The sequence below is a fragment of the Symphodus melops genome, assembly GCF_947650265.1.
Source record: "Symphodus melops genome assembly, chromosome: 20".
In the NCBI taxonomy this organism is placed as follows: Eukaryota; Metazoa; Chordata; class Actinopteri; order Labriformes; family Labridae; genus Symphodus; species Symphodus melops.
This window is the reverse complement of record NC_136710.1, coordinates 16,972,788-16,994,333: the sequence shown is the minus strand read 5'-3', so window position 1 is coordinate 16,994,333 and position 21,546 is coordinate 16,972,788. Positions and strand designations below refer to the sequence as shown.

Genomic DNA, 21,546 nt, shown 5'->3' with positions numbered 1-21,546 from the left:
CACCTGTCAGTAAATCAGACATAAATAGAGCTTTGAATTCTATATCAGTGTTCATGTTAGTTTGATTAGACAGTTATCATGAATCAAATGAGATATAAAACAATCTGGTGGTTAGTTTGTGTCACATGTACGGAGGCTGTGTTCCTCTATAGGTGGACAGCCCGAGCTCGAGTCCGGCCTGTGGCTCCTGTCTCGCATTTATTTCTCCAATCTCTCTCCCATGAGTTCCTACTATATCAACTGTCCAATTGAATAAAGGCAATACGACCCCCTGATAAATCTAAATTAAAAAAAAAATAAAAAAAGGTTTTGAGCAATCAGTGTTGTCAGCACTGATCCTGGATAGATTTTAGTCAATAACTACATGAGAACCTTGGTAACTTTGACTACAGTCATTAAACATTATTGTACTTCTTGGTCACTTTTAAAATATACTTTATATCAAGCAGGATATACTTCTGTTTCCTCTCGCGTTTGATGCATTTTATAATGTAGTTTTTTGACGTGTTGTCAGTTGTGCTTTTTGTTGAGTGTGGTTGTATTGTGCAGGGTGTCTAGCTTCACTTTTATTTCAGACTACAGATGGAAATCTGTGACTTCATAAATCTGGTGCAACTATCTCTCTTTGTATAAATGTTCAATATCGTTGCACACTGTCCCCCTGATTAATAAAACACATGATGCATTAAGTGTGTTGTTTTTTGTCAGAATGAACGACTTCTGATAAAGAGTAACATACCTCCAAAGTCCAGCTTGGTCCCTTTTCCAAACAGAATGTGTCCACATGAAGCGACAGCGCAGTAGTACGTCCCAATATGAGAAACATTCAGGTTCTTCATTGGTAAGTTGTAGGCACAGGTGTGTGTTTGTGAGTTAGGTTTCCTCACACACTGATCATTCCTGCCTCCATGGGTGTAAATGAGTCCTGGATGAGATTCATCAAAGTCTCTGAACCAGTAAACACTGTGTTCTCCATCATAGGTCCCAGTGTAGACTGTACAGTTCAGAGTCACAGAGCCTCCTGGCTGGATGGTCTCAGATTCTGACTGATGGATCACAGCTGGGATGGTTGATCCTGGACGTTCTACACTGACAATCACACTTTCCAGAATTTCTAATGAGCAGTAATTACAACTTATGCAGTAATAGGTAGCCGAGTCTGACATGTTCAAATCTGAGATGGTTAGTTGATTTTTACCATTTTCAGCCTCCAGCGTGAAGCGTGTATCATTTATAAATTCACCATGAAAAGGATCAGCTTCTTTGTATTTGTAGAATTCAGAGACAAGTCTTAGTTTCTCTCCGATTGTTTGCTTGTACCAATAAACTCGTTGAACAGAAGGATCTTTGAAGAAACATGTTAAAGTCAAGCTCTCTCCAGCTTCCCGCCTCTCGTGACGAACTGATGGAGACAACTTTGGAGAAACCGTCCATGCTGAAATGAAACGAGAAAAGATGCCATTTTGTAAAAATGTATTGAATTTCACATTAAACTCATTATAAGTAAGAAAAAAAAAAGTCAAATGAAAATTCAACTCACCCATTTCCCCCAGGATCAAACATGTCAGGTAGACAACAACTGTTGGAGATGTCATCTTGCTCAAACTGTCGTTCTGAATGAAAGAGTACTGACAGCTTCTCCCCTCTTCACAGACCACGCTGCGTTTGATTGGCCGGAAAGAAACATCTTACAATAAAGGAAATATACTCACATGCTCACTGGTTGTTGTGTGTTCGCTCTCTCTCTCTCTTTTCTATGTGCAGCCAAATGTTGCCCCCTCACCCAGTGATGGCAGCTGATAGAGCTGACCTGTTTAAATGCCAACCAAGGGTGAGAGAGTATATAAAAATATATAATATATATGGCAACACAAGAGCGATACTATGAACTTGATTCAAAGATAACATATAAAAGATAATATTTATGCGTAACATTAACAACTAATAGTGACAATATGTAAGACGGATGACAGTGGACAGAAGACACAGTTGACACTGTCCCCACTCCGTTTCTTCAACATTTCCTCAGATGTAACAGTGGTAGACTTGTTTACATTCAGTTTTAAGGTTAATTCAGAAATGAAACTTGTTGACAGCTACTGTCAGAGACAGGTTTGTCATGTTGTAGTGGTCATGACACATCCTGCACATGTGGATAACTGCAGATTTGGTTTATCAGTTCGTCACCTTTGTGGTCCCTGCTGCTGTGTTAAACCTGTCACATATCCTTGGCGTCGATCCCGTCTCTACTGTTCATGTGAATCTTGACAACGACTAACTTGTTGACTTCAGGTGCACATGCCTGGTTCAAAAACAAGATGGCATAGGCAGCATCTGAAACTGGCAGCAATGCAAAAGTGTGGGTGTAATGGGTCCTGCATATGGTCCCTGTTGAACTGACAGGTTACATGCATGTGTCCTGTTAACAAGGATTATGGATGTACTAAACACGACGTGATTCACCTCTAAAACCTTGATCAGTTCATGAAAATAAAATGATAAATGTTTTTCATCCATTCAACTGAGGGTGCATCATTTTGCACCCTGAGCTTCTGTTTTTTATTTCTCTCCTGGTTTTTACTTTATTTGTCCACTGTTACGTTGCAGGCAGCCTGAGACCACACCTCACCACCTGTTTTTTTTCCTCTGTGCAGGTTAATTTAGAAAGGCTGCACCTGATTGCTGTTCAGCCTGGGAGAGACATCTTATAAAGCTCTCTCTGCTGCCAGACAAGAGACACACTCCATGTTATCAGACTATCTCTCTGCTGTGGTCATTATTCTTGAAATTTCTGTGATCACTCTTTTTTTTGTTGTGCTAAAGGTTTGTGGTGAGGTTGGACTAGGTAAGTTGGGGTACTCCTACACTCACATAGTAGTCTTTGTTAAATCACTAGGTAAGAGTGGTTTGTGCCACATCTGTATTTTTTGACTGTTTTAGATAAGGAAGTTAGGTGTTTGTTTTTTGGTTTCCTTTCATTGAGGTAGAAGATTAGTTAGGTCCGGTTTTGTTTTGATAAGTTTGTTTATTTGGCACAACTACATTTGTCCAATTCTCACCCTCTCCTCATTGTTTTTTCTTAGTTGAAAAATAAGAAAATGTTGGTTTACTACAATTACTCTTTGGATTTGTCCTACTTTTGTTTGTTATTTGCAGCTCTGCAGGGATGTAAAATCCACGCTCACAACTTTTAATCCCCCCATTTTGCTCCACCCACAGTCTGTGATGAGAGCTACGTCGCTAACAACCATCTGCTTTTCTTATACCTTCTTCTACAATTCACGAAGCAGATTCTTTTTTTAAAGCAAGAGTTTTAATAATTAAATCAACTCTACCTTAATAACCGGTCACCCAGTTGGCTGTCAGTATTTCAAATATATAAAAGGAGAAAATTAAATGTACACTTTGTTGCCATCTTAGACATTAATATCACAAATTAAACTTATTGAAGAAAAAAAAAATATTGTCCACCTTTAATGTCAAAATTCAGGAGAGGCTTTCATAGTTGCCAGGGTAACAACTCAAAACCTCCTAAAAGTTAATCCGCATAGAAAAAAAAAAAAAAAACATGTTACGCAAAAATATCCTCAAAAAGGGAAAAAGGTATCCACTGCTGAGGCACTCACTGGTCCTGCAGCATAGATCGTCTCCTTACCTTAAAATACTGAATAGTCCCTCTCCCATGGTCTCCCACAGTCTCTCACAGTCCTCCGAAACAGATGCATTTTGATCATGTGGAGAAGAAAACACTGCACAAAAAAAGACAAGCTCCTCCATTCTCCTCCAGGAATCTTTGAATCCAATTCTCCTCCGGCCTCTTTTCCAGTCCAACCAAAAAAACATTCTCACAAACATTTTCCCATCTTCCTTTGTTCTCCCCAGGCCACGCCCCCTACACACCTATGTCTACCTGGCTGAGCAGGTCACCTGACCGGGCTGAACGCAGAAAAACACATGACCACAGGGTAACACATAATATATACATACAGAGACATTACAAAGGGAATTAACCTCCTTAAAGATGGTGGCCATGTCACATGTTTCTGGACAGGAACTCAAAAGACTTGATTAAAAACTGTCATTCTTAACAATGATGACCTATCCAGAAATACAATTAATTAACCAATTGGATTTTAGGTATTTAACACAGTGGCTTTTTAAACTCCTAGCTTCCTTGCCAAATACCAACGACAAACAAAATTCTGTATAATGTTTTTATGTTTCTTAATTTACAATCTCATCTTGCATGCTGTGATTTTGCAGATTCCCTTTGCACATTATGAGCAGGGCCGATAATGTGCCCTGGGCAAATAAGGGTCCTGATCAGAATTTTATTTTGCCCCTCACTTTACAGTGGTAATGACACATCCTACTCATGTGGATAACTGCAGGTTTGATCAATCAGCTCATCTTTAAAACTCTCTGCCATTGTGGTCCATGCTGCTTTGTTAAACCTGTCACATCCCCTCGGCCTCGTTACTGTCTCTACTGTTCATGTGCATCCTAAAAAACATCTGGTGTACATTTTTGAGGACATGTAAAGCGGAGCGCCCAATTGCAGGGAGCAGCCATCATGCTCACACGTAGTAAAAAGCAAGTATATGTCCCGTCATTGCTCACTAATAAATGTCTATGATTTTCTAAAACTGTCTTCACCTATTTTCCCCCTTGGTATTATAATGACATAATGTATAGTGAGTTTAAGTTATCGTGGAATATAACCCTAAAAGGGTGATCAGGACCCTGACACAAAGCAGAGTGGTCTTGCTCCCCCTCAAGCTCACAATACATTATCATGCTTATGACATGACTACTTAATACTACTTACTAATGAATCAATAATATGAACACAAATATTGATTTGGAATTTGATATGAGGGTTAAAAGTGATTGGTTTGTAGTCAGTTGGAAACTGCAGGTAAAGCTTCAACAGTGAGACTTTTTAAATGTATTGGTAAATGGACTTGAGCTTGTGCATTTTTCTGGTCTTCTGACTTCTCAAAGGACTTTTACACCTCAAGTCACACCTACTCATTTACACTCATTCACACACTGATGGCAGAGGATTCTCTTTAAAGTGACCATCATAAGTCACTAATCCCATTCATACACATTCATTCGCTGCTGCCAACCAAGCAGCAGGAACAACTTGTGGTTTTAGTGTCTTGCCCAAGGACACATCAGACATGTAGCTGCAGGAGCTGGGAATCAAACCCCAGACCTTTCGGTTGAGAGATGACCAATGTGGAAAATATATAATCCATAGTAAACATATTACACTGAGATGCTTGACATATATTATCATCCCGAGATGTTTTGCTTGTATTAGCCTGAGATGCTTTAAGATGAGTGAGCTTTCCTCTACAAAAAGAACATAATATTTTGAATATGGTGGGATTGCTGATTGCTATGACAATGTGACTTTTATGCAACATGCTTGGAGTTCTGTGTGAGGATCTGGGACAGCAACATGTGTTTTGTTGTGACGATCTCGGCTCCACTGTTAAGATAAACACGGTAGGGTTCTCCATTGGCACGACAAAGAAAAAAAAATTCAACATGTTCAAAGATATTTGATTCACATAGTTTACAAGTCTTCAAAAATGCAATACAAAAGGTCAAGCAGAAAACGTAAAAATGAAAAAATTGACTTCTACTGCCGTACACTGGAGTACACACACTCGTCTTTGGATGTGTTTCTCTGTCTTCTTGATGTGTTGGGCATATTAATGTTAAGAGGGGCATAGAAGAGGTCGTCTGCATCTCTGTGACCCTGTAGAAATCTGTCACTGTTAGGTTCTTGAGAAAAGTTTAAACCATGTCAAGAAATGAGATAAAAATGATTTTAAATTTTAATTTAACAGGCATAAAAAAAAAGAAAGTCACCTCATGATTTCTTATGGAAGGAGCAGAAAATCTTGCCTGAGCCTCTGATTGTAAAATCACAGAAAAACAGCCATGAAGAAAAAATCATATTTAGTGGACACAGAAAGATGTAAGCCATGTTAGCTACCTTACCTTGAGATAGGAGACGGTTTCTTTTGTTCATCTTGTACAGTAAGAAGGCCATGATGACTATCAGGACGGTCGCAAATATCAAAGCTCCACTCAAGAAATACACCAAGGCAGGAGAGTTCACCTCATCTGTCAGTAAATCAGACAAAACAAACAGACCTTTGAACATTTTCTTATCACATGAGATAACATTGGATAGAAAGATTTCCCTCCCATTTCCAACATTTACAAAATGTACTTTTATAATATGAAAAAGTTGGTCGTGAGTTTGCACCACATACGGAGTCTTTGGTCCTCTCGCTGGACAACACATTCTGATCACGTGGTCCTCGATAGATGTTCGCCATTAACTACGTGAGAATCTTGGCAACTTTAAATGCAGTCATTGAACATGATTGTCCTTCTTGGTCACTTTTCAAATGAAGTTTTTTTCTCTACTTTGTACTGAACAGGATATCAACTATCTTTTCTTTGTATAAATGTTCATTGTCATTACACACTGTACCCCTGATTAATAAAATAAATGATGCATCAAGTTTGCTATTTTTTGTCAGAATAAACGACTTGTGATAAAGAGTAACATACCTCCACTGTCCAGCTTGGTCCCTTTTCCAAACAGAATGTGTCCACATGAAGCGACAGCACAGTAGTACGTCCCAATATGAGAAACATCCAGGTTCTTCATTGTCAAGTTGTAGGCACAGGTGTGTGTTTGTGAGTTAGGTTTCCTCACACACTGATCATTCCTGCCTCCATGGGTGTAAATGAGTCCTGGATGAGATTCATTAAAGTCTCTGAACCAGTAAACACTGTGTTCTCCATCACAGGTCCCAGTGTGGACTGTACAGTTCAGAGTCACAGAGCCTCCTGGCTGGATGGTCTCAGATTCTGACTGATGGACCACAGCTGGGATGGTCGATCCTGGACCTTCTACACTGACAATCACAGTTTCCAGAATTTCTAATGAGGAGTATTGACAACTTATGCAGTGATAGGTAGCTGAGTCTGATGTGGTCAAATCTGAGATGGTTAGGTGATTTTGACCATTTTGCGCCTCCAGTTTGAAGTGTGGATTGTTCATAAATTCACCATGATTACTTTCCGATGAATATACGTAGAAGTCAGAAACAAGTATTAGTTTCTCTCCGATTGTTTGCTTGTACCAATAAACTCGCGTAGCTCGCCGATCTTTGAAAAAACATGTTAAAGTCAAGCTCTCTCCAACTTCCCGTCTCTCGTGACGAACTGATGGAGACAACTTTGAAGAAAAGGTCCATGCTGAAATGAAATGTCAAAAGTTGCCAGTTTAATTTTTTTTTTTGAATTTTACATGAAGAATACATTATATACAAGAAAAAAACAGTAAAACCTCAACTGACCCATTTCCCCCAGGATCAAACATGTCAGGTAGACAACAACTGTTGGAGATGTCATCTTGATCAAATAGTTGTTCTGAATGAAAGAGTACTGACAGTTTCTCCCCTCTTCACAGACCACGCTGCGTTTGATTGGCCAAACAGAAACAACATCATACGATAAAGGAAATATACTCACATGCTCACTGGTTGTGTGTTCGCTCTCTCTCTTTCCCATGTGCAGCCAGATGCTGACTCCTCCCCCAGTGATGGCAGCTGATAAAGCTTCTCTCTGTTTAATTGCCAACCAAGGGTGTGAAAGTATATACAAATATATTACATGCATGGAAACACAAAAGAGGGATACTTTGAGGATAACATCAATAACTAATAGTGACATTACATAAGACGGAGCGACTGATGACTGTGGACAGAAATCATGGTTGACACTGTACCAACAGATGAAACAGTGGTAGACGTGTTTACATTCACTTTTGCAGGCGTAATGTTGACAGCAGGTTTGCCACTTTGCAGTGGTAATGACACATCCTACACATGTAACTGCAGACTGGATCTATCAGTTCATCTTTCAAACTGTCTGTCTGCATATTTTAACTGTGCAGGGATCTAAAGCTCACAATACATTATCCTGCTTATTACACCACTACTTACTACTACTTAGTTATGAATAAATAATATGAACCCATTGATTTGGAATTTGATATGAGATTTAAAAGTGATTCATTTCTGCAGCTTAACAAACAGTCATTTGGAAACTACAGTTAAAGTTGAAGCAGTTAGACTTTTTAAATTTATTGATAAATGGACTTGAGCTTGTAGAGTATTTTTCTAGTCTTCTGACTACTCAAAGCACTTTTACACCTCATGTCGAACCTGTTCACGAACACTCATTCACACACAGATGGCAGAGGCTTCCATGTAAGGTGACAATCAGAAGTCACTAATTTCATTCATACACATTCATTAATCGCTGCCAACGATGCAGCAGGAACAACTTGAGGTTCAGTGTTTTACCCAAGGACAGGATGAACTAAACCTCTGTGATAAATTGTTATACGGACATTGAAAGTATTATGCTTTCAAAATGTTCAAAATCACATGCTCACTTGTGATATTATTATGAAAAACTCTTATGTTTTATAAAATCAAAACATATACAAGTCACAAAAAGAATTGCGTGAAATTAAAAATAAGCCATTCAGACCATTTCATTTTTGGAAACAGGCTGTAAACATGCTTATTTCTGTAATAAAAACAGACATTGTTGACTTATGTGACCTCATGGGCTCCTGCATCCAGCCTCAAGTAGAAACTTGAGGAACAGCAGTTTTTTGCAGTTCAGCATTAGCTTCTAATCCAACACTGAAGGTTGCTACTCATTGCCCAGGAGGCCTTCCCCTAGCAGTAGCAGCAGCATCCAGCTGTTCTCGAGTGGATGGAGCTCCTCCAACCATCAGTGAGGTGCTCTGGCTCTACTACCTTCCGACGTCCCTGACACCCAGCCACGACCATCGGACAAAGACGTCCCAACCGCCGAGGAGGGTCTGTCTGCAGGCTGCAAGAGAGGGGGGCAGGACTCATGTGTGAAGAGAAAGGCGTAACTCATACCAGGCTTGGGGGCAAAACTCCTCCCTGTCCAAATCTCACAGTCTTACACAAGATGTGCAAGCAAAACTTTAGCTTAAGTTTTTCATTCAACATTTGTAAGAGCACTAAAAAAGATGACTAGAGGCTGTAAGAATGATTAGTGAGAGTTCCCGGCCTGATGACGTTTAATGTCACCGACAACCACTGTAGTCTCATTTAATTCAATTAAACTATTTTATTTGGATAGCAAAATTCATACAAACGTAAACCCAATGTGCTTTACAGAAGACAAAGAAAAACACAAACAGTAACTGTTCAATCAAAATGATACACACAACAAATCAAAACAGACAAAGATAAACTAGCAGCCAAATGCCAAGGGGAAAAAGCACGTTTTAAGACCCCTTTTTTAAAGAATTTAAAGTTTCCACAGACCTCAGATCAGCAGGTAGTTTATTTAATAAAACTGCCCCATGGTGACTAAATGCACCTTCACCAGATGTCGTCTTGACTGTAGGTATATTCAGCAGACCCATACCTGCTGATCTGAGGGGTCTTACTGGACTGTAGTCAGTGAATAGGTCAGAAAGATATTGAGGTGCCATTCCATGTGATACATTTTTAACTAGAAGTAATATTTTGAATTCAATGCTGTAGTAAACTGGAAGCCAAAGAAGGTTTTTTTTAGGATGGGTGCTATACGTTATATTTTCGTTGTCCCAGCGAGCACTCTTACTGCTGCATTTTGGAATAGCCATTTTTTTTTATTGATTTTTTTTATTGATTTTTTGGGAAACCCAGCATAGAGGCATACAAGCAATTCATACAAAACACATACAGTTCAGGTCAAACAGACTCAGAGTTATTTGATACACAAAGTTTCCGACCTCAAAAATTTCAAGTGAATCTGAAGAAGTAAAAATGAAACAAATAACTTCTACTGCCGGACACTGGAGTACACACACTGGTCTTTGGGTGTGTTTCTCTGTCTTCTTGATGTGTTGGACATATTAATGTTAAGAGGGGCATAGAAGAGGTCGTCTGCATCTCTGTGACCCTGTAGAAATATGAACAATCTGTCACTGTCTTGAGAAAAGAAACCATGTGAAGAGATGCAATAAAAAAAGAATTTGAACTGTAATTTAACAGGTAAAAACTAAATTCTCACCTCCTGGTTTCTGATAGAAGAAGAGGACAATTTGGTTTGGGCCTCTGATTGTGAAATACAGAAAAACGGTCATGAGAAACACGCAGACAGAGACAGATGTAAGCAGTGTTAGCTACCTTACCTTGAGATAGGAGACGGTTTCTTTTGTTCATCTTGTACAGTAAGAAGGCCATGATGACTATCAGGATGTTCGCAAATATCAAAGCTCCACTCAAGAAATACACCAAGGCAAGAGAGTTCAGCTCATCTGTCAGTAAATCAGACATAACAAACAGAGCTTTGAGTCAGTGGAAATGTTTGCATTGATTACGCAGTTGTTTATTATATGAGATAACAATGAATAGAAAGATAATGTAAAGATAATGATTAAAATGTACGTTCATAATATAAAACAGTCTTTAGTTAGTTCGACTCCGGCCTTTTGAAATACTTTGTTCAATTATGTTTATAGTATCGCTCTTATGTGTTGCCATTTATATATATATATATATATATATATATATATATATATTATACTTGTGTTTTCTCGAGTGTTTGTAGCATTTTATAATGTAGTTTATTAAAGTAATGTTGTCGGTTGTGCTTTTTGTTGAGTGTGGTTTTATTGTACGAGGTGTCTTTTTTCATCATGCGGGACGACAGATGGAAATTAGCGACTTGCTAAATCTGGCCCAACTATCTTTTCTTTGGATAAATGTTTAATGCCATTCAACACTGTCCGCCTGATTAATAAAACAAATGATGCATCAAGTTATCACAACTTTTTGTCAGATAAGGCGACTTGTGATAAAGAGTAACATACCTTCAAAGTCCAGCTTGGTCCCTTTTCCAAACAGAATGTGTCCACATGAAGCGACAGCGCAGTAGTACGTCCCAACATGAGAAACATCCAGGTTCTTCATTGGTAAGTTGTAGGCACAGGTGTGTGTTTGTGAGTTAGGTTTCCTCACGCACTGATCATTTCTGCCTCCATGGGTGTAAATGAGTCCTGGATGAGATTCCTCAGAGTCTCTGAACCAGTAAACACTGTGTTCTCCATCACAGGTCCCAGTGTAGACTGTACAGTTCAGAGTCACAGAGCCTCCTGGCTGGATGGTCTCAGATTCTGACTGATGGATCACAGCTGGGACGGTCGATCCTGGACCTTCTACACTGACAATCACAGTTTCCAGAAATTCTAATGAGGAGTATTGACAACTTATGCAGTGATAGGTAGCTGAGTCTGACATGTTCAAATCTGAGATGGTTAGGTGATTTTTACCATTTTGCGCCTCCAGAGTGAAGCGTGGATTGTTTCTAAATTCACCATGAAAAGGATCAGCTTCATTGTATTTGTAGAATTCAGAGACAAGCATTAGTTTCTCTCCGATTGTTTGCTTGTACCAATAAACTCTCGTAGCTGGCTGATCTTTGAAGAAACATGTTAAAGTCAAGCTCTCCCCAGCTTCCCGTCTCTTGTGCTGAACTGTTGGAGACAACTTTGAAGAAAAGGTACATGCTGAAATAAAAAGACAAAAGTTGCCAGTTAAAAAAAATACATGTTACATGAATATAATACATTATATACAAGAAAAAAAACAGTAAAACCTCAACTGACCCATTTCTCCCAGGATCAAACATGTCATGTAGACCACTGTTGGAGATGTCATCTTGATCAAATTGTCGTTCTGAATGGAAGAGTACTGACAGTTTCTCCCCTCTTCACAGACCACGCTGCGTTTGATTGGCCAAACAGAAACAACATCTTGCGATAAAGGAAATATACTCACATGCTCACTGGTTGTTGTGATGTGTGTTTACTCTCTCTCTTTCCCATGTGCAGCCAGATGCTGCCCCCTCACCCAGCTGATAGAGCTTATTTCTGATTAATTGCCAACCAAGGGTGAGAGTATATAAAAATATATTACATATCTGTCAACATATAACAGTTTACTATAAACTTATTTCACAGCTAATGTATTAGTTACATCAATAATTCATATTGACGTTACATAAGACAGTGAACAGAAAACACGGTTGACGCTGTACCTACTCCGTTTCTTCAACATTTTCTCAGATGTGAGCTTTGTGGGTTCGTTGGACTTAGTACCCTTCAAAGAAAAAAAAATAATAAACGTTGACAGGGAGCTTCTTCAGTCACAGCTTCCACTATATTTTTCCACACGAGGAGAGCCAAGTAGAATCACAACACTTTTTACCGCTTTACGGCAGCTGTGGTAACTCACTTAGAATACTGCACTCTAAAGGCGATTAGATATACAATATAAATAACCACACAACAAATGTCCCCCTCTCAACTAGACATGTCTCCGTTCTAAACAGTGCAGATATACATGAACCACCTCAAAACAGTCCCTGAACAGAACTACACTTGAGAAAGAGGAGGGGGAAAAAAATGTCAACACCCAAACAGAGTTAACAGAGGAGACGTCGTCGGGCGTCTATTGGACCGCAGAGGAGACTGCATCAGGCATTGGCTGGACAGCCGAGGAGACGACGTGAGGTGTCGGCTGGACCACCGAGGAGAAGATGTCAGATGTCGGCTTGACCGCCGAGGAGACGTCAACTGGATGCAGACGGCGCTTTGTAGGACCAGAATCAGGAAGCACTGAGTGCTCAGTGGGATCAGGATCAGGTACAGGAAGCAGGGGGCGCTCTGCAGAATCAGGAACAGGAAGCAAGGGGCGCTCTACGGGGTCAGGAACAGGTACAGGAAGCAGGGGGCGCTCTGCAGAATCAGGAACAGGAAGCAGGGGGCGCTCTACGGGGTCAGGAACAGGTACAGGAAGTAGGGGGAGCTCTGCCAAAGCTGGTGGCAGACGGCGCTCTGCAGGAACGGGGACAGAAGGCAGACAGCGCTCTGCAGGATCAGGAACAGGTACAGGAAGCATGGGCTCCAATGCACCAGGAGGCCAAAGCCTGGACTGAGGCTTGAGCTGTACTTTGGGTTGAGGCCTTGGTTGAGGCCTGGACTGAGGCTTGAGTTGAGTAATGGGCGGAGGCCCAGACTGTTGTGGCCAACCTGACTTTGAGGCACAAACTCTGCCATTAAAAAAATGTTTGTCTAATCGGGAAGCATGTGCTTCAGCCAAGGTTTAGAGTCCATCTCCCTTAGGGCCTCAGCAAGGGCTGCCTCCCTTTCCTCATTACAGCAAGCCATTCTTAATGCATTTGAGATCACCTCACGCAATTCAAACGAAAAAAATCGTGCTGGGTCCATAATTGGTCGGTATATTCTGTCACGACTCGGGCAGAAACACAGGGGAGGAAGAACCAAATGCGGTAAAAGATTTGTTTTAAACAAGAGACTAAATGAAAGAGGAAAAAATACAAAACTTACTCAAAAACTAAATCCAGAACGTCTCGAAAACCGAGTGCGAAAAAACAAAGTAAATCCAGGGAACAATCAATCAATCAATCTTTATTTGTTCTTTACAAGGAACAGTCGACAGGCAATGACGGACACTCATCACAGACTAACACTGGGAAAGACAATAAACCGACAAGGGACTGAGGAAAAACACAGACTAAATAGACAGGGTTAGTTGGACACAGGTGAGACTAATGAGACAGGTGAGGACAATCAGGGTATTCACACAGGCGGGAAACAAACAAAAAAGAACCCAAGACCAGAACACTAGAGGACAAGTACCAAGTAAAACCCAACACTGACACCACCAAAACCAGATATACAAAATAAAACCGGAAACACCAAAGACTAGACTTAACACACAAAACAGGAAATAAACTTACAGGCAACAGATTAACACACTTAAGACTAGCGTACACAAGACTATGAAACATTACAACACACAAGGGAAACAAACAGAAAACTGAGGAAAACATGAAAACTAAAACAAGACAAAATACAGAAACAAAACAAAACCATGACATTAACTTGAGCAGTAAAATAAAACCATTCAGAACCTCACAACATCTTCAAGGTATGCAGGTGTCTATGCAAGAGGTAAAAGGGGGGTTTATCAGGTGCTGGCGTGCCTAGAGGTGTTGCCCTGACACAAAGCGTGGTGGCCTTGCTCCCCTGAAAGCTCACAATACATTATCCTGCTTATTACACGACTACTTACTACTAATGTACTTACTTAAGAATCAATAATGTGAACACAAATATTCGATTTGAGATTAAAAAAGTGATTTAATTCTGCAGCTTGACCAATAGTCAGTTGGAATCTGCAGTTAAAGCTTCAACAGTGAGACTTTTTAAATGTTTTGGTAAATGGACTTTAGCTTGTAGATCATTTTTCTGGTCTTCTGACTACTCAAAACACTTTTACACCTCAAGTCACACCTACTCATCTACACCCATTCACACACTGATGGCAGAGGATTCTATTTAAAGTGACCATCAAAAGTTACTAATATCAATCATACAAATTCATTAGCAGCTGCAGACGAAGCAGCAGGAACAACTTGAGGTTCAGGGTCTTGCTATAGGACACATCACACATGTAGCTGCAGATCAAACCCCCAACCTTCTGGTTGAGAGATGACCAACTAAGTGAACCACAGCTGCCCCACATTACTCACATTGATCTGCATGAATAAGGAAGGTTTGTTTTTCTTCCTCATCATGTCAGAGTCTGATGACATTTTCTTTTCCATTCAGCAGCATTTGAACACCACTTTGTCCAAAAACGTCCTGTTATGTGTTGACTTCATGTGACCAGGCCTTTTAGCTTAGGAGTGATTTAGAAACATTCTCAGCTCAACTCTGAGAGAAGGAGAGAGAGAAACTTTTATTTTTGAGAGGAGGCGTGGTTGACCCCGTTGCGAGGTATAGTAAATTATTTCGTAAGCTGTGTTTGGTTAATCCCCAAAAATAGAAAACAAGTGCTCTCTTTGTGGAAAGACGGACAGTAAAATCCATTTGACCCAATCACAGAATGGAATCAGACGCTGTGTAATTATAGACAATATAAATATAACTGTGACACTAAAAAAAAAATTTTCTGGGCTACAACAAAATGCTTTAAATCACATGCTCACGAGTGACAGTCGGAATAACTCTTATCTTCATCATCAAAACAGATGTTAAAACAGTAATTTTGTGACATTAAAGACACACCATTCAGACAATTTTCATATTTGGAAAAAGGCTGTAAAAATGTTTATTTCTGTAGTAAAAACAGACTTTGTTGACATGGGTGCGTATGTGACTTCATGGGCTCCTGCAGCCAGCCTCAAGTGGAAATTCGAGGAACTGCAGGTTTTTGCTGTTCTGCATGAGGTTCGAATTCAACACTGAAGGTTGCCACTCATGTCCAGGAGGCCTTGTCCAAGCACAGCCAGGCTCTACAGTGGACCGAGCTCCACCAACCTTCAGCGAGGTGATCTGGCTCTACTACCTCCCAACGTCCCTGACACCCAGCCACTACCATCGGACAAAGACGTCCCAACCGCCGAGGAGGGTCTGTCTGCAGGCTGCAAGAGAGGGGGGCAGGACTCATGTGTGAAGAGAAAGGCGTAACTCATGCCAGGCTTGGGGGCAAAACTCCTCCCTGTCCAAATCTCACAGTCTTACACAAGATGTGCAAGCAAAACTTTAGCTTAAGTTTTTCATTCAACATTTGTAAGAGCACTAAAAAAGATGACTAGAGGCTGTAAGAATGATTAGTGAGAGTTCCCGGCCTGATGACGTTTAATGTCACCGACAACCACTGTAGTCTCATTTAATTCAATTAAACTATTTTATTTGGATAGCAAAATTCATACAAACGTAAACCCAATGTGCTTTACAGAAGACAAAGAAAAACACAAACAGTAACTGTTCAATCAAAATGATACACACAACAAATCAAAACAGACAAAGATAAACTAGCAGCCAAATGCCAAGGGAAAAAGCACGTTTTAAGACCCCTTTTTTAAAGAATTTAAAGTTTCCACAGACCTCAGATCAGCAGGTAGTTAATTTAATAAAACTGCCCCATGGTGACTAAATGCACCTTCACCAGATGTCGTCTTGACTGTAGGTATATTCAGCAGACCCATACCTGCTGATCTGAGGGGTCTTACTGGACTGTAGTCAGTGAATAGTTCAGAAAGATATTGAGGTGCCATTCCATGTGATACATTTTTAACTAGAAGTAATATTTTGAATTCAATGCTGTAGTAAACTGGAAGCCAAAGAAGGTTTTTTTTAGGATGGGTGCTATACGTTATATTTTCGTTGTCCCAGCGAGCACTCTTACTGCTGCATTTTGGAATAGCCATTTTTTTTTATTGATTTTTTTTATTGATTTTTTGGGAAACCCAGCATAGAGGGCATTACAATAATCTAGTCTGCTGGATTTGAATGCATGAATCAATTGTTCACAGTCGGACTGCGTCGTGAAGCACCTGAGTTTGGATATGTTCTTAAGATGATAAAAGCCTGTAAATGTGCTTCTGAAAGTTTAGATCTGAAACAGTAACACCGAGGTTTTTGACATTATCAGTGTACTGAAGAGGAAAAAGATGAAGTAGATATGAGCTCCTGTCTTTGTCTTTCTGGGCCTACAACCTGAATTTCTGTTACATCTTTGTTAAGCTGTAGAAAATATATCAAGGCCGTGGGTACCTGGGGAACGTGAAACATAGAGTTGTATATTATCAGCATAGGAGTGATAGGAGATATAGTGTTTCTGTTTGATGGAACCAAGAGGGAGCGTGGAAAGACTAAATAGTATATGACTGAGAACTGAACCTTGTTGCACCCCATAGTGAATGCGGAAATTGTCAGATTAGTACGGGAATATTGCAAACATCTGGGAATACATTTCTTACCAATAGATTTCTTCTCAGATATGTTCATAAAGGTGTCTTTTAACACAAAAACATTTAAATCCAACTCCTGTAGGAAAGTCCGTGAGAGCGGCTCAAAGTCAGGCTACCTGGAATAGTTCCTTATTGGAATTTAACTGTATACTTCTTGGTGAAAATGTTAACCTTTGCTTTTGGTATCTTGTGAGAGGTCAAACTAAGGGTTCTTTAGGATTCTGATTCCATTGTGCAATGTACATGTAAAAGTGGGCGTGGCCACTTTTACATGTAAATTTGCAGTCACTATATGTTGATTTCAATATCTCAAATACTAGTTAAAAACGATCCTGCACCACATTGTTAAATGTATCAGGGGTCCAGGTCTGAGTCTTCTCCACATTGTACTGTTCTTAAAGTGGTGACTTCAAAGACACTGAGGGGGAGGGGGGGGGGGGGGGGGGGGGGGGGGGGGGGGGTCGTGAGATGCTTTCCATCACCAAATACAAAAGTTGAACAATCTAAAATTGCAAATCTTAACAAAAAAACCCCACTCAAACATAAGTTGAATTTTATCTAATGGCACAAACTAGTGCTGTGGTTTGCTCTTTCACCTGATTGGTACAGATTTTGAAGGGTTAGGCGATTGTGTAGTCGTTTGTAGACAACCTTTTCAACGTTACCGATTACAGTAAGTTGGAGATGAGTTTATAGTTAGTGATGAGTGAAGGATTAAGTTTGATATTAGTAAAGGGGTAACAATAGCATGTTTCAGATAATTGGGGAAAACTCCAGACTGAATAGAAACATTTACAATATGAAGTAAGTCGTGTGAAAGACAGTGAGCCCGAAAATGTACATAATAAACTTAATAACAAAGAGATACCAACAAACATGTACACAATAACCACAATCTTAACACATAAGCAATTCATACAAAACACATACAGTTCAGGGCAAACAGACTCAGAGTTATTTGATACACAAAGTTTCCGACCTCAAAAATTTCAAGTGAATCTGAAGAAGTAAAAATGAAACAATTAGCTTCTACGGCCGAACACTGGAGTAGACACACTGGTCTTTGGGTGTGTGTCTCTGTCTTCTTGATGTGTTGGATATATTAATGTTAAGAGGGGCATAGAAGAGTCCATCTGCATCTCTGTGACCCTGTAGAAATATGGACAATTTGTCACTGTTTGGTTCTTGAGAAAAGAAACCTTGTCAAGAGATGCAATGAAAAAAAGAATTTGAACTGTAATTTAACAGGTAAAAACTAAATTCTCACCTCATGGTTTCCGATAGAAGAAGAGGACAATTTGGTTTGAGTCTCTGATTGTGAAATACAGAAAAACAGTCATGAGAAACACACAGATAGACGGACAGTTGTAAGCCATGTTAGCTACCTTACCTTGAGAAAGGAGACGGTTTCTTTTGTTCATCTTGTACAGTAAGAAGGCCATGACGACTATCAGGACGGTCGCAAATATCAAAGCTCCACTCAAGGAATACACCAAGGCAAGAGAGTTCACCTCATCTGTCAGTAAATCAGACATAACAAACACAGCTTTGAGTTTTATGTCAGTGGAAATGTTTGGATTGATTAGGCAGTTATGTATTATTTGAGATAACAATGGATAGAAAGATTTCCCTCCCATTTACCCATTTTTAAAATGTACGTTCATAATATAAAACAGTCGTTAGTTCGACTCCGGCCTTTTGAAATACTTTGTTCACAGCAGGATATACTTCCGTTTTCTCGAGTGTTTGTAGCATTTTATAATGTAGTTTATTAAAGTTATGTTGTCAGTTGTGCTTTTTGTTGAGTGTGGTTTTATTGTACAAGGTGTCTTTTTTCATCATGCGGTACGACAGATGGAAATTAGCGACTTGCTAAATCTGGCCCAACTATCTTTTCTTTGTGTGAATGTATTCTGCCATTAAACACTGTCCGCCTGATTAACAAAACACATGATGCATGAAGTTATCACTTTTTGTCAAATAAAACGACTTGTGATAAAGAGTAACATACCTTCAAAGTCCAGCTTGGTCCCTTTTCCAAACAGAATGTGTCCACATGAAGCGACAGCACAGTAGTACGTCCCAATATGAGAAACATTCAGGTTCTTCATTGGTAAGTTGTAGGCACAGGTGTGTGTTTGTGAGTCAGGTTTCCTCACACACTGATCATTCCTGCCTCCATGGGTGTAAATGAGTCCTGGATGAGATTCATCAAAGTCTCTGAACCAGTAAACACTGTGTTCTCCATCACAGGTCCCAGTGTGGACTGTACAGTTCAGAGTCACAGAGCCTCCTGGCTGGACAGTCTCAGATTCTGACTGATGGATCACAGCTGGGATGGTCGATCCTGGACCTTCTACACTGACAATCACAGTTTCCAGAAATTCTAATGAGCAGCGACTACAACTTATGCAGTAATAGGTAGCTGAGTCTGACATGTTCAAATCTGAGATGGTTAGTTGATTATTATCATTTTGCGCCTCCAGAGTGAAGCGTGGATTGTTTCTAAATTCACCATGAAAAGGATCAGCTTCATTGTATTTGTAGAATTCAGAGACAAGTCTTAGTTTCTCTCCGATTGTTTGCTTGTACCAATAAACTCTCGTAGCTGGCTGATCTTTGAAGAAACATGTTAAAGTCAAGCTCTCCCCAGCTTCCTGTCTCTCGTGCTGAACTGTTAGAGACAACTTTGAAGAAAAGGTCCATGCTGAAATGAAAAGACAAAAGTTGGCAGTTTAAAAATATATATTGAATTTTACATGAAGAATACATTATATACAAGAAAAAAAACAGTAAAACCTCAACTGACCCATTTCCCCCAGGATCAAACAGGTCAGGTAGACAACTGTTGGAGATGTCATCTTGATCAAATAGTCGTTCTGAATGAAAGAGTACTGACAGCTTCTCCCCTCTTCACAGACCATGCTGCGTTTGATTGGCCGGAAAGAAACATCTTACAATAAAGGAAATATACTCACTGGTTGTTGTGATGTGTGTTCACTCTCTCTCTTTTCTATGTGCAGCCAAATGCTGCCCCCTCACCCAATGATGGCAGCTGATAGAGCGTATCTCCGATTAATTTGCCAATGGTGAGAGTATATCAAAATATATTACATATATGTCAACATATAACGGGTTACTATAAACTTAATTCAGAGCTAATATATTACATCAATAATTCATAGTGACGTTACATAAGACAGTGAACAGAAAACACGGTTGACGCTGTACCTACTCCGTTTCTTCAACATTTTCTCAGATGTGAGCTTTGTGGGTTCGTTGGACCTAGTACCCTTTAACTAAAAAAAATAAAACGTAGACAAGGAGCTTCTTCAGTCACAGCTTACACTTTATTTTTCCACACGAGGAGAGCCAAGTAGAATCACAACACTTTTTACCGCTTTACGGCAGCTATGGTAACTCACTAGGACCACTGCATTCTGAAGGCGATTGGATATACAATATAAATAACAGGAACAGGAAGCAAGGGGCCCTCTTTGGAATCCAGAGCAGGCACAGGAAGTATTCTGCAGGATCAGGTACAGGAAGCAGGGGGCGCTCTGCCGAAGCTGGTGGCAGACAGCGCTCTGCAGGATCAGGAACAGGTACTGGAAGCAGGGGCTCCAATGCACCAGGAGGCCAAAGCCTGGACTGAGGCTTGAGCTGTACTTTAGGTTGAGGCCTTGGTTGAGGCCTGGACTGAAGCTTGAGTTGATGACTGGGCGGAGGCCCAGACTGTTGTGGCCAACCCGACTTTGAGGCACAAACTCTGGCATTAAAAAAACGTTTGTCTAATCGGGGAGCATGTGCTTCAGCCAAGGTTTAGAGTCTATCTCCTTTAGAGCCTCAGCAAGGGCTGCCTCCCTTTCCTCATCACAGCAAACCATTCTTAATGCATGTGAGATCACCTCACGCAATTCAAACGAAAAAAATCCCGCTGGGTCCATAATTGGTCGGTATATTCTGTCACGACTCGGGCAGAAACACAGGGGAGGAAGAACCAAATGCGGTAAAAGATTTGTTTTAAACAAGAGACTAAATGAAAGAGGAAAAAATACAAAACTTACTCAAAAACTAAATCCAGAACGTCTCGAAAACCGAGTGCGAAAAAACAAAGTAAATCCAGGGAACAATCAATCAATCAATCTTTATTTGTTCTTTACAAGGAACAGTCGACAGGCACCAACGGACACTCATCACAGACTAACACTGGGAAAGACAATAAACCGACAAGGGACTGAGGAAAAACACAGACTAAATAGACAGGGTTAGTTGGACACAGGTGAGACTAATGAGACAGGTGAGGACAATCAGGGTATTCACACAGGCGGGAAACAAACAAAAAAGAACCCAAGACCAGAACACTAGAGGACAAGTACCAAGTAAAACCCAACACTGACTCCACCAAAACCAGATATACAAAATAAAAAAGGAAACAGCAAAGACTAGACTAAACACAAAACAGGAAATAAACTTACAGGCCACAGATTAACACATTTAAGACTAGCGTAAACAAGACTATGAAACATTACAACACACAAGGGAAACCAACAAAACTGAGGAAAACATGAAAACTAAAACAAGACAAAATACAGAAACAAAACAAAACCATGACATTAACTTGAG

The 21,546-nt window shown here is 40.1% G+C and overlaps 2 protein-coding genes across 1 annotated transcript; both read right to left on the bottom strand.

Moving 5' to 3' along the window:
- LOC306841870 (uncharacterized protein) overlaps positions 1 to 21,546 on the bottom strand; it is a 133,621-nt gene that overhangs the window by 60,753 nt on the left and 51,322 nt on the right.
- Positions 9,916 to 11,501, bottom strand: LOC306841680 (uncharacterized protein; the record flags this gene model as incomplete). The annotated part of the gene is made up of 4 exons (XM_079371627.1): positions 9,916 to 10,035; positions 10,147 to 10,190; positions 10,268 to 10,393; positions 10,949 to 11,501. 4 exons carry the CDS (start codon positions 11,499 to 11,501, stop codon positions 9,916 to 9,918), a joined length of 843 nt encoding a protein of 280 aa, XP_079227753.1.